General features: G+C 37.6%; 1 protein-coding gene across 8 annotated transcripts in view; it reads left to right on the top strand.

The window, feature by feature from the left end:
• The window catches only part of SEL1L2 (SEL1L2 adaptor subunit of SYVN1 ubiquitin ligase), a 128,615-nt gene that overhangs the window by 47,977 nt on the left and 67,200 nt on the right, over nt 1–13,438 (top strand). For 7 of the 8 annotated variants that reach the window (XM_017341797.3, XM_051846206.2, XM_051846207.2 and 4 more), the window contains exon 4: nt 9,718–9,820. In XM_017341797.3, coding sequence (XP_017197286.2) covers nt 9,718–9,820 — 103 coding nt within the window. Of the gene's footprint in view, nt 1–1,717; nt 1,869–9,717; nt 9,821–13,438 lie in introns of all 8 variants that reach the window. The other variant, XM_051846208.2, reaches the window with a different exon arrangement.

Raw genomic sequence — 13,438 nt, 5'->3', positions numbered from 1 at the left:
AGCAGTCACTGTGCACTTACTCCTCATGTAGGATCTTTGTCCTTAGTGTGCTGTACATTGAGATTTAATGCTATAACTAGTACTCAAACAGTATTTTTCTCTTTATGTTTCTATGTGGGAGCAAACTGTTGAAATCTTTACTTAATGTATGCTAAACTGATCTTCTGTATATAAAGAGAAATGAAAATGAATCTTGATGTGGATGGAAGGGGAGAGGGAGTGGGAAAAGGGAGGGTTGCGGGTGGGAGGGACGTTATGGGGGGGAAGCCATTATAATCCATAAGCTGTACTTTGGAAATTTATATTCATTAAATAAAAGTTAAAAAAAAAAGTTCTTAACTTACCTTAAACCAAAAATGACTTCCTGATAGTAGTCTTCGTGTAAGTCTGTGTTATGGCAGTTGGAGTGGGATACAACAATCCTGAAATGGACTGCCCCATATGAATCTTTGCCTACTCTACTGAACATGAAGACTTGTGCATATTGTTTCTAAGACCGTGTTGGTTTGGCACCACCTCAAATTGATGGCAAAACTAACTCAGAGGAAATTGAAGCATTTCTCACCTAATATCCCTAAATTATTGTGTGTATCAGCCAGGGTTCAGCCAGAAAAAAAGAGGAACCAGTAATATATGGGTTTATTGCAATGTACTGGCTTACATGATTATGGGGCCTGGCTGAGCAAGGCAAAAAGCTATAAAGCAGGCAACCAGAAAGAGCAAGGTGGAGCTCTCTGGGTTAAACTGAAGTTACTTTCCAAATGTAAAAATTTTTTCTACCCTAGGGAAACTTCAATTCCATTATTAAAGGCTTACAACTGATTGAATCAGGCCAACTCAGATTATCTGGAATAATCTCCTTTTGATCATACGTTTTCACACATCCACTGAATCCCTTCATAACAACAACTAGATTAGTATTTGATTGAATAACCAGGAACTGCAGGCAAGCCACGTTGAAACAGAAAATTAACTATCACATCCAGGAATCTCCTAATCTTTACACATTCATCTAAATTTTTGAATCTCAATGTAATATTTTACTTTGATGCCTGTTAAATTTCACTGTGCTCATTTTGGACTCATTATTTAAACCTATCAATTACATCAATCAGTTCATTAGCTATTCTCTCATAATTTTCTGTTATTCAAAATTTTGCCAACCATATACTTTCCAATCTTTTATCTCAGTTCTTATCAGAGAAGTTAGTGAGACAGGAAAAAATTTACAGCCTGGAGCCCACAGTAATTCAGAACAAATCCCTAGAGTTTTATTTGCCCACTGATCAACCAGCTTAGAATTTTCTGGTGATGTGGTTTAGAAAACTACCACAATACCTTGTGCACTGTGCACTGCCTGTGTTTGGGAAGCTGCCTTAATAAGTATTTGCCTATGGAATGTAGGCAGACTGCCTCCTGCTCCCACTTCCAGCCCCACATAGAAGCCCAACTTCAGCTGATGCCAAACATTAAAGGACGGAAAGAAATTGCTCAGCCAAGCCAGAGGGGGTAGCTTTGTTGAAGAATGAGATGACAGCAATGGGACAAGAAATGTGGAGAGAACAGCTATGAGCAGCTAGAGAGATGATGAATGTTTATGCCAAACTGAGAAGCTGGAGATAGATGTTATGGCACAGTGGATTAAGCCACCACTTGCAAGGCAGGATCCCATATCACAGTGTCATTTTAAGTCTTGGCTGTTCCACTTCCAATCCAGCTTTCTTCTAATGTGCCTGAGAAGATGCCAGATGATGACCTAAGTTCCTGCCACCCCTGTGGGAGACCCTGATGGAGTTCTGGGCTTCTGGCTTCAGCCTGGCCAAACCCCAGGTGTTGCGGGCATTAGAGGACGACCCAGTGGATGAAAGGTGTGTGTGTTTCTCTGTGTGTGTGTGTTTCACTCTAGCTTTTGAAGAAAACAATAATTTAAAAAATAGAGAAGCCAATGAAAGTACAAATTTGGGGGAATCTCAGCTGATATTTTAAGATCAGCAGCTCCTGTCTGGCGCTGTGGCTCACTTGGTTAATCCTCCGCCTGCGGCACTGGCATCTCATATGGGTGCCGGGTTCTAGTCCCGGTTGCTCCTCTTCCACTCCAGCTCTCTGCTGTGGCCCGGGAGGGCAGTGGAGGATGGCCCAAGTGCTTGGGCTCCTGGACCCACATGGAAGACCTGGAAGAAGCACCTGGCTCCTGGCTTCGGATCAGCACAGCTCCGGAAGTTGTAGCCAATTGAAGAGTGAACCAGTGGATGGGAGACCTCTCTCTCTCTCTCTCTCTCTCTCTCTCTCTCTGCCTCTCCACTCTCTGTGTAACTCTGCCTTGCAAATAAATAAATAAATCTTTTTAAAAAAGGAATATATGTTCTATAAAAATGCTATTACCCATACCTAAAAGTCCTTCAGAAAACAGAAATGGTGTTGTTTTCAAAAATCCTTCCTAATTCTTAGTGATCACATTTTATTAACTGAAGATTCATGAACCATGTATAATAATCTGTTGAAGAAATTAACAACTAGCTATAATTTCTAGACTATGAATATATTCCCCTACATTCTGAAACAGAAACTATACATTTGCAGTAGTTGTCCCTTTACCCCAAATTCCTTGACTATAACAAATAGTGCTTGTATACCTGTTACTTAAAGGCAAGATCTATGCCTGAGAGTGTTTCTGTCTCATAGTTAGAATGCTGCATTACATTGACTAGAATTCTTTCTGCATAAGGTTAGGAAGTAAATCTAGATCTTTTAACTCCAAATTCAGCATTATCTCTTCAATATACTATATATGTACTACATAAAAATAATGAAACTTTACATTTTTAGAGCACACTTGAAGAGTGTTTTATAGTTGAACACAATGCTTTTGCATCCATTGCCTTTTTTTTTTTTTTTTTTTTTTTTTTTTGGACAGGCAGAGTGGACAGTGAGAGAGAGAGAGACAGAGAGAAAGGTCTTCTTTGCTGTTGGTTCACCCTCCAATGGCCGCCACGGCTGGCGCGCTGCGGGTGGCACACCGCATTGATCCGAAGGCAGGAGCCAGGTGCTTCTCCTGGTCTCCCATGGGGTGCAGGGCCCAAGCACTTGGGCCATCCTCCACTGCCTTCCTGGGCCAGAGCAGAGAGCTGGCCTGGAAGAGGGGCAACCGGGACTGAATCCGGCGCCCCGACCAGGACTAGAACCTGGTGTGCCGGCGCCGCTAGGTGGAGGATTAGCCTAGTGAGCCACGGTGCCGGCCTTCCATTGCCTTTTTTAAAATGGAGCACTCATTTTCCCTCAAGATATTTTATCACTGTAACTTCAACAACTAATTCTTCCTATTGCTTTTGATTCTTCACTTGTTTTATGAACAATATTTCTTCTTGTTAAGAGTTTTTTTTATTAAAGATTATATTCATTTATTTGAGAGGTGGAGTTACAAACAGAGAGAGGGAAAGACAGAGAGAAAGGCTGGGGCCCATGCTGTGGCACAGCAAATAAAGCTGCTGCCTGTGGTGCTGGCATCCCATATGGGTGCCGGTTTGAGTCTGGCTGCTCCACTTCTGATCCGGCTCTCTGCTATGGCCTAGGAAAGCAGTGGGAGACCATGTGGGAGACCTGGAGGAAGTTCTTTTCTCCTGACTTCAGATGGGCCCAGCTGCAGCCATTGTGGCCATTTGGGGAGTGAACCAGTGGGTGGAAGACCTCTCTGTCTCTGTAACTCTTTCAAATTAATAAATAAATTTTAAAAAAGAATAAATTAATGAAGGAATAAAAACTGGTTAAGTATGACAGTCTATATATATATATATATATATATATATATATATATATATGGAGAGAGAGAGAGAGAGAGGTCTTCCATTTGCTGATACACTCCCCAAATGGCCACAATAGCCGGAGCTGAGACAACCCAATCCTAAGCCAAGAACCAGGAGCCTCTTCCAGGTCTCCCATGTGGGCATAGGGGCCCAAGCATTAGGACCATCCTCTACTGCTTTCACAGGGCATATCAGAGAGCTGGATCAGAAGAGGTGAAGCCAGGACTAGAACCAGGCCCCATATGGGCTGCTGGTGCTGCAGGTGTAGGCTTAGCCCACTACACCACATTGTCATCTACTTGTTAAGAGTTTTAAACAATGAATTAAATATTTGTAAGTCAGAATCCTGTTATTTCAAATTTTGCTTTGTAGATGTTTGAAGAGAGAATTTTTTCTACTTACATTATAATTTGTCTACCATTTTCTAGCAATACCGCTGTAGATATTTATGTTTGACAACAATGATTTGCTGACAGCATGAATAAACTTGATTATTGTATCTGTGCTGTTATTCAAGTGTATTTGAATTGACCACACATTTATTTGACTAAACCTTTGCTGAGTCATTCTTTCTTGGATGGAAGGTTATTTTTGTAATGGATCGTTTTTCTCCCCCTTTGTCTAGAATTACATCTTCCTAGAACACATAAGGGCAAATATGAAGAACTCTTCTGATACATTATTCTGTAAATCAGAAGTGGAAGTTGGTTTATATTAAATATGAAATTATATGTGAGGAATCCAATAGTCTGTAGGAAATATTTTCTGTAGGGGGAAAGAATTTCTTATTTTTATTTGTTTGTATAATTTTAGTGGTGATTGCACCTGGGTTTATTCAGACTAAAAGATAGTCATCCCCTAGCTCAATTGTTAATTCCTTTTATTCTCACTGGTCCCTTACGTAACTCATGATGTAAATATAATAAGATTCAAATTAATGAATTCATTATTCTTTTTCTTTTATTTTTCTGGATGATTTCTATAGTGTTTATTTCTTTGTGTCTAATTTGAATGTTAAGGTTTTAGATTTTGTCATGAAACATGAAGTACAGTGCAGCATAGGGCAAGGGAAAATGCTGAGTAGAGCTAGGGTTTCAGAAGAAAATTAGAACCTTGACAAGTGGATTGCACTAGAGCATTGTCCTCTGGTGCAAGGGGGTTGGGCTATTATGTCTACACATCAGTTAGTCAAAAACTACATGCTACCACCATCCTGTCCAGTTCCTAAATGACCTGTTAAAGACCTTGCTGAACATTCTCAAATCAATCACCACTGTCTCAGTTTCTCCAGAGTGACTCATTTCACCAATGTGATTTTGAGCTCTAAAATAATTATCTTGGCTCAGAGGCCCCTCTTGCCACTCTTTCTTCTACCAAACTTGTATTCACCTTTATAATAATTTCTCATCCCACTCGCTCTCCATGCTTCAGTACACTTAGAGTCACTTTGACAGCCAATCTGGACTGCATGACCAACTATGTTTCTCAGATTCTCATTCTTCAATGCTGGCACCTGTGGTACAGTGGGTTAAGCCACCACTGGTAATGCCAGCATCCCGTATGGGTGCTGGTTTGAGTCCTGGCTGCTCCACTTGTGATCCAGCTCCCTGATATTGTGACTGGGAAAGCAAGCCAACGATAGCCCAAGTACCTGGGTCCCTGACCTACATGGGAGACCTTGATGAAGTTCCGCTCCTGACTTTGACCTGTCTCAGCCCTGGCCGTTGTGGTTTTTGGGGAGTGAACCAGTGGATGGAAAATATATCTCCCTCTCGCTCTTGCTCTGTCTCACTGCCTCTACCTCTTCCTCTCTCTAACTCTGCCTTTGAAATAAATCAATCTTTAAAAAAAATTCTCATTCTTCACTCAAGCCACACTGCCCTGTCCTTTCACACCCGTGTTTCATTCGCATAAGCTGTTTTCTCCAAATGGAATGCCATTTTCACCTTCTTGATCTAATAAACTTCTACCTACTTTTGAAGAGTTATTTAAAATGTTACTTCAATAAAAGATGTCTTCATTTCACTTAGCTAGAAGAAGTTTCCTGCACTGATCATTTATTGTTTGGGGCCTTTCGTTATTCCTTTTACCTTTCTCATTATCAAATTTCCTTTTGAGGAATGAGGTCTTCCCCAATTTATATTTTCTTACAGGAATGTAATGAGAAGCCCTGTTATCCCAAACCAGGTCCATCAGATTTGTTCTCCATGGAGTCTGGAGCACAGTGACTTTCAGTCCATCTAAATAGCAGCATCTGCTTCTCTGCCTCCAAAAATGACTTAGTTCTGGCCTCACTCCAGAGATTCCATGAGCTTTCAAGTCTCTCAATAAGTTCCTTTGCATAAGTCAATCACATTAGGTTTCTGTTGTTTATAGAGTACTCACATAGTGCCATTCCATATTATATTGTATTATATTATATTATATTATATACATGCCTATCCCATGGTACTGTAATGGTATGGAAACAAGTCTTTCTCCCCTGCCAGGATGCTACAGTGTCATTCTATATCATATTATATTATATATCAAATGTATGCCTATCCCATGGCATTATAATTTTCTGGAAACAAATCTGTCTCTACTGCCAGACTGAAATAATGCCTAGATCATTTCATTATTAACAGTATCTAAAACTGTGTCTAATACATGATAAGATATTCAGTACATTTTGATTTGAGTGAATAAGTCAATGAATAAATGAATGATAGGAAACAAGTTGTCCTTTTCTCTCTTCTTTCTCACTAGCATCTGAAAAAAAGCAAGTGGATCCTTTTTGTCCCAAAGATTTCCTTCTAGTAATTATTAAACAAGATAATTCTTCATGAATTACACAATGACAAATGATATGGATTAAGGAATAGATTTAATTAGGAAAATTCACAATTTAAGAAGCAATAAGAGAAGACATAGATCCCCAGTTGTTCTGAAATCCCACAGAGAGGAGATCTGGGTCCAAGTCTATTTGTTATACTAACTGCTTAGAGAATAATCATGAGGAAGGGCCTTGAGGGCTACTTAAGCACCCAGCTATTTATGAAAGTCAGATATTCAGCACATGGAGATCTCGGGTCTCACAGGAAATTACATTCCATCATGCATTTAAAAGGTACCCCTAATCTGAGGGGAAGCTGAGTTTAGGCATATCCTTTCCCACAAAAAGAGGCAGGGAGAATTTTTTTCCATGTAATCCAGAGTGAATCTCTATTAGTTTTCTAAAGCTGTTATAACAAAATATCACAGACTGAATTGCTTAAACAGACATGATTTTTTTTTCACGGTTCTGAAACCTAAGATCAAAGTGTTGGCAGGTTTAGGTTCATTCTAAATCCTCTTTTCTTGGCTAGTACATGGCCACCTCCTCCCTACATCTTCACATGGTCTTTTTTCTGTATGGGTGTGCATCTCTGGTATTACTTCCTTTTCCTGAAAGGACACTGGTCATATTGGATTAGGGCCTCACTAAACAATATCATTTTAACTTAATTACCCTTTAAAACTAACTTAATTTCCAAGTAAAGTTGCATTCTTAAATACTGAGAGCTGGGATTTCCGTTTTGGAGGTGGAGGACAACAATTCAGATCATAACAGCATCTAGTTATATCTGAAGTAATGATAATGTGGACTTAATAGTGGAATGGTAACTACAGATGGCTAAGTCAGCCAGAATACTGTCCATATTGTGAAGATGTCTTGCAGGTGGTCCTAGGTAACATGACCTTTCAAGAAACTCTAACCCTGACCAAGGAAACTTCTACTCATCCTTAATCAGGAGTACTTTGTATGTTAGGACAACATCTGTGGGGAAATTAATGTTTCCATTTTTTTTGCCCCACCTGCACAGATATCACATAGAATATGGGAATGATTGTGGGAATGTAATATACCTCCTTAACCAATATTGAAATCTGTTAACCTTCCTGATATTCTTAAGTTTCCAATAATGGATTCAATTTTCAGTGTGATAACCACATATCAATTTGTATTGTTTTAAAAATGACTCACCTTGTAAAAACCTGTAACCAAACTCAGGGCTGAAGAATGAACAACTCAAACATTCGGCTCTTTGTTTACAGGTTTAAATGCTCAATTTGACTAGCTGAATAAACTTTAACTTGGATTTTCCAAACAGCCTCTAATTGTTTCAGTCAACAATAAGAACAAAAAAGTCACAAAATGTCAAGAATTCTCTATAAATTGTGTATCTGACAAACAATGAAACATAAATTCATCTAATTGGAGCATTTTCCACACTTGCCACTATCTTAAATAGTGATCTGGCATCGCTACTCCCTACTCTTTTATTCCTGAGACTCATCCCCAATATTTTTCTCAAGTGAGACTAAATAAAGCTCCCATTGGAACAGAACTAAAAATACCCAGTCATTGGCTGGGAATTCCAATGGCTCCAGACTCCAGAAGGCTCTCTTCCTCAAGTCCAGAATGGTGGTCTCTGCAAATCATTTCCTGGTTTTGCTTTTCCCAAATTTGGAAATCATGAAACTATAAAAAAGAAAATTAAATCATCATTCAGATAACACTATCTGCTAGTTGAGAACTGTTATAGTAAAAAAAAATTATTTCAATACATGTCGGAATCTAAAAGAAAACTACAAATAAAAGTAAGTTATGAGTAGGAATTTGTAGGCTAAATTGATTCTTACGTACACATATCAAGATAACTTTTCAAAATTTGTTTTCACTTTTTGAAAACATGTTGATAGAAGCAATAGCTATTCCACACACAGATTTTAGTAGTAGATATTTTACATTATTCTCCTCCCTTTAATCATAAGTATAGATAATTTATAACTCAAAGTAGAAATTAGATGTTAAAAGTGTCTGATTTTACTAAATTGATTGGATAACTTGAAACATTCAAATAATTTTTAGTTGACTTTTAAGTTTATCTGCTAAAATTTTATTTATTTAAAAAAAGAAATTGGGTAACCCTGATAGCTTGACAAGAAAGATGAAAAACAAGAGCCACTTAAAGTTACTGTGGTTTTATTAATGAGGTATTAAATCCATAATGCTTTTCTTTTGAAATGGTTTTAGGTGTGGTTTGCCTATTCAGAGATTTCACTGAGTATTACAATAGACTTTAAAAGTCATTGTGATATGCAAGGCTCTCTCTCTCTCTCTCTCTCTCTCTGTGTGTGTGTGTGTGTTTTGAGTGGAGAGAAGCTATAGTCTGACTCTTCCTCCAAACAGCAGTGATTTAAAAATTGTGTAGCATTTATAAAGGTTTGGGAAATATCAGTATTGTAGCAGTTTTAATTCCTTTCCATTTCTTTATTTTCCTTAAATCCTGTGAAACAGAATTTGAGCCCTCACCCCACAAAGCAAGTTATTATTGGCATTCTCTGTGTCTTCTCCAAGGTCTTAGGTCCTAGGGAGGGAGAAAACCTTATGTACAACAACATTTTTGAGAACATTCTCTGATTCACTCCTAAGTGCACACTGGTCATCTTGGAGTTGCCTGTTGCTCATGTCCTTATGTGCTCTTGGAATCTTATTGTTCTGAGGTTTATGAACCATGCTCAAACAATGGAGCTGTTGCCACTCAGGACCAAGAGGATGGTGCTTAGGATCCTGCTTCTAGGATATACCAGGCAACTTGCTTTCTGCTTGCAGATTTTGCATCTCTTTTCTCCTACTATGAGAAGCATCTCTTTATCTTCTCTGCCCTCCAAACTGTTTCACAAAAGACAGGAGAAGGCAAAGTCTGCCTTCTGACCTACCCATGCCCCTGAGCTAGGGAATAACATCAAATGCGCTTCTTGAAATGCAGAGGCTAAAAAATAAGTAGAGCAAAACCTAAACTAATGTTCCACCATATTATGCCAACACATGATTTTTAAAATATAAAACATAGAAATATGTTCACAATTTTCCTTGTTTGTTCATATTTAGTAAGAAATCAAGCAAAGGATAATATCACAGATGAAGGGGATGAGCTATTTAAGATGGGCATCAAGATTCTCCAGCAGTCTAAAAGCCAAAAACAAAAAGCAGAGTAAGTCTTTATCAAGTTATCTTAGCCAACTTAAACTTCCACATTGTGGGGGAAAAATTAATTTTTTTTCTTATTAATAGTTTATTGGTATAATAAATGACCCTATTCATCCATAAGTTTTGTTTTTAAAAGGATCAAATGATATATATCAACCTAAACAAAGAGAACTGTGTATGAGATTGGCATCCCTATATCTTATGTGAAAAGCAGAATTAAGGTACTGATCTCGAGCACTCAAGCAAAAATATTGTTGGGGCTTTAATTTCCTAGATAATTTAAATGGCGTAAAAAGTGTTATTTGAATTTAAAAGGCTGCTTCTGCATAACTGATCATTTGTACAGAACCTTATGGTTTTTAATACGCTTTCATATATGTGGTTTCATTTTATTCCCAGAACAGTCTTTTGAGGTAAGAAGAAATTCATTTTTTCTCTTTAAAAAGTCATAAACAAAGATTCAAAGATGTTAAAGTGAGGTAACTCGAATACACAGCTGAGAGGTGACCACAATGGGGCCACATGTACTTACCCCATGTCTGTTGTTTCTCTTTTCATTCATCTACTTTGTCTAAAGGGACACAAAAATATCTTCTCCCACCCGGTAGAGGAGCACAATTTGAAGGCTCTAGTTAAACATGGGATTGAATCTTAACTCTATCACTTAACTGGGTGATCTTGGCAGGTTACTAAACTTCTTTGTGCTCTAAACAATACAGTCAATCAAGCTCTTAGAACAGTTCCTGAGACATAGTGATCAGGTAATAAGTTGGTTTTTTTTCTATCTCCAATCTCCTAATTCATAAGTGGAAGATAGGAGAGCAAAGAAAACAAAAGTTTTTGAGCCAATAGTAGAAAGAATGGGCCCTAAACCTCCTGCAGGGAGACATCTCTTGCTTTCACAGTGTGTAGGCACATCAGCCCATAGGAAGCATCCTAGAACTGCAGTAGCCAGTTCTAGACACAGCAGCAACAGAATATATGAACGATGTTTAAAACCCAAAATCTCTAAGTATGAATATAGAGGATAAGGGTCACTCAGCTGTCATCCATATTATAACAATGTCAGCAACTACTTTTTACTAGTTATTACTCTAGGTACTTTATTTTTCTTAATGCAGAAATCTTTTATTTGCTTAATAAGATCTATTTTCAATTAACTTTATATGCATAAGATTAACAATATACAATGTAAGTACAAAGTTTAGCAAATTGTTGAAAAAAACTGTTCCTCAACAGTCGAGACAAGGACTGTTCAAAGCTATCACATCTCGAAAAGTGTCAATTGCACTTCTATAGATTACCTTTTAGGTACTCTCAGTTACCACAGATCAGGGAGAATATATAGTATTTATCCTTTTGGGATTGGCTTATTTCACTAAGTATAATGGTTTCCACTTGCACCCATTTTGTTGCAAATGAGATTTAATTTTTTTTACTGCTGTAGTATTCCATGGTGTACATATCCCATGATTTTTTTATCCAGTCTTCAGTTGACAGACATTTGGATTGATTCCATATCTTGGCTATTGTGAATTGAGCTACAATAAACATGGGGCACAGATAATTCTTTCCTATGCTGATTTCATTTCCCTTGGGTAAATTATCTGGGTCATAATTACATAATTACATAACATAGGTCTACATTCAAATTTATGAGGTAGCTTCATACTGTATTGCACAGTGGCTGTACCAGTTTACATTCTCATCAACAGTAGATTAGAGTACCTTTTTCCCTATAGCCTCACCAGCATTTTTTTTTTGCTGATTTTTGTATGAAAGCCATTCTAATGGAGGTGAGGTGAAAACTCATTGTGGTTTTGATTTGCATATTCCTGATGGCTAGTGATCCTGAACATTTTTTCTTCTATCTATTAACCATTTGGATTTCCTCTTTTGAAAAATGCCTGTTTAAGTCCTTTGTCTATTTCTTAACTGGGTTTATTGTTTTGTTGTTGTAGAATTTCTTGAGTACTTTGTATATTCTGGGTATTAATCCTTTATCAGTTGCATAGGTTGCAAATAATTTCCCCCATTCTCTCAGTTGCCTCTTCACTTTGCTGAGTATTTCATTTGCAGTACAGAAACTTCTCAATTTGATGTAATCCCATTTGTCAATTTTGGCTTTGATTGCCTGTGCCTCTGGGATCTCTTACAAGAAGTCTTTGCTTATGCCAATGTCTTTCAGGGTATCCCCAGTGTTCGCTAATAATTTGATGGTATCGGGTTGTAGATTTAGGTCTTTGGTCCATTTTGAGTGGATTTTTGTATAAGGTGTAGGGTAGGGGTCTTGCTTCATACTTCTGCATGTGGAGATCCAGTTTTTTCAGCACCATTTGTTGAAGAGGCTGTTCTTGCTCCAAGGATTGATTTTAGCTCCTTTGTCAAAGATAAGTTAGTTGTAGATGTGTGGATTGATTTCTGGAGTTTCTATCCTATTCTATTCCATTGTTCTAGCCATCTATTTTTGTGCCAATACCAGGCTGTTTTGTTTATAAATGTGCTCTAGTATATCTTGAAATCTGGTATTGTGATGCCTCTGGCTTTATTTTTGTTGCATAAGATTGCTTTAGCTATTCTGGATCTCCTGTGTTTCCATATGAATTTCAGCATTGTTTTTTCTATATCTGAGAAAAATGTCATTGGTATTTTGATTGGTATTTCATTGAATCTGTAAATTGCTTTCAGTAGTATGGACATTTTGATGATATTGATTCTTCCAATCCATGAACATGGAAGATTTTCTCATTTTTTTTTTTGGTGTCTTCTTCAATTTCTTTTTTTAATGCTTTGTAACTCTAATCATAGAGATCTTTGATGTCCTTGGTTAAATTTATTCCAAGGTATTTAATTATTTTGTAGCTATTGTGAATGGGATTGATCTTAGAAGTTCTTTCTCAGCTGAGGCATTGTCTGTATATACAAAGGCTGTTGATTTTTGTGTGCTAATTTTATATCCTTCCATGTTACCAAACTCTTCTATGAATTCCAATAGTCTCTTAGTGGAGTCTTTTGGATCCCCTATATATAGGATCATGTCATCTGCAAATAGGGATAGTTTGACTTCCTCCTTCCCAATTTGTATCCCTTTTATTTCTTTTTCTTGCCTAATGGCTCTGGCTGGAACTTCCAACTATATTGAATAGCACTGGTGATAGTGGGGCATCCTTGTCTGGTTCTGAATCTTAGTGGGAATGCTGGGAATGCTTCAAACTTTTCCCCATTCAATAGGATGCTGGCCATGAGTTTTTCATAAATTACCTTGAATGTGTTGAGGAATGTTTCTTCTATACCCAATTTGCTTATTTTTTTTATCATGAAAGCATTTTATCAAATGCTATCTCTGCATCTATTGACATAATCATATGGTTTTTGTTCTTCAGTTTATTAATGTGGTATATCACATTAATTTGGGAATGTTGAACCATCCATGCATACCAGGGATAAATCCCAGTTGGTTTTGGTGAATGATCCATCTGATGTGTTGCTGGATTTGATAAACTAGTATTTTGTTGAGGATTTTTGTATCTATGTTCATCAGAGAAATTGATCTGTAGCATTCTTTCTCTGATGTTTCTTTTTCAGGGTTAGGAATTAAGGTGATGCTGGCTTCATAGAAGGA

The sequence above is a fragment of the Oryctolagus cuniculus genome, chromosome 11 (genome assembly GCF_964237555.1).
Source record: "Oryctolagus cuniculus chromosome 11, mOryCun1.1, whole genome shotgun sequence".
NCBI classification, from domain to species: Eukaryota; Metazoa; Chordata; class Mammalia; order Lagomorpha; family Leporidae; genus Oryctolagus; species Oryctolagus cuniculus.
Note: the sequence above shows the minus strand (reverse complement) of the source record. Positions and strands in the feature narration are given on the sequence as shown.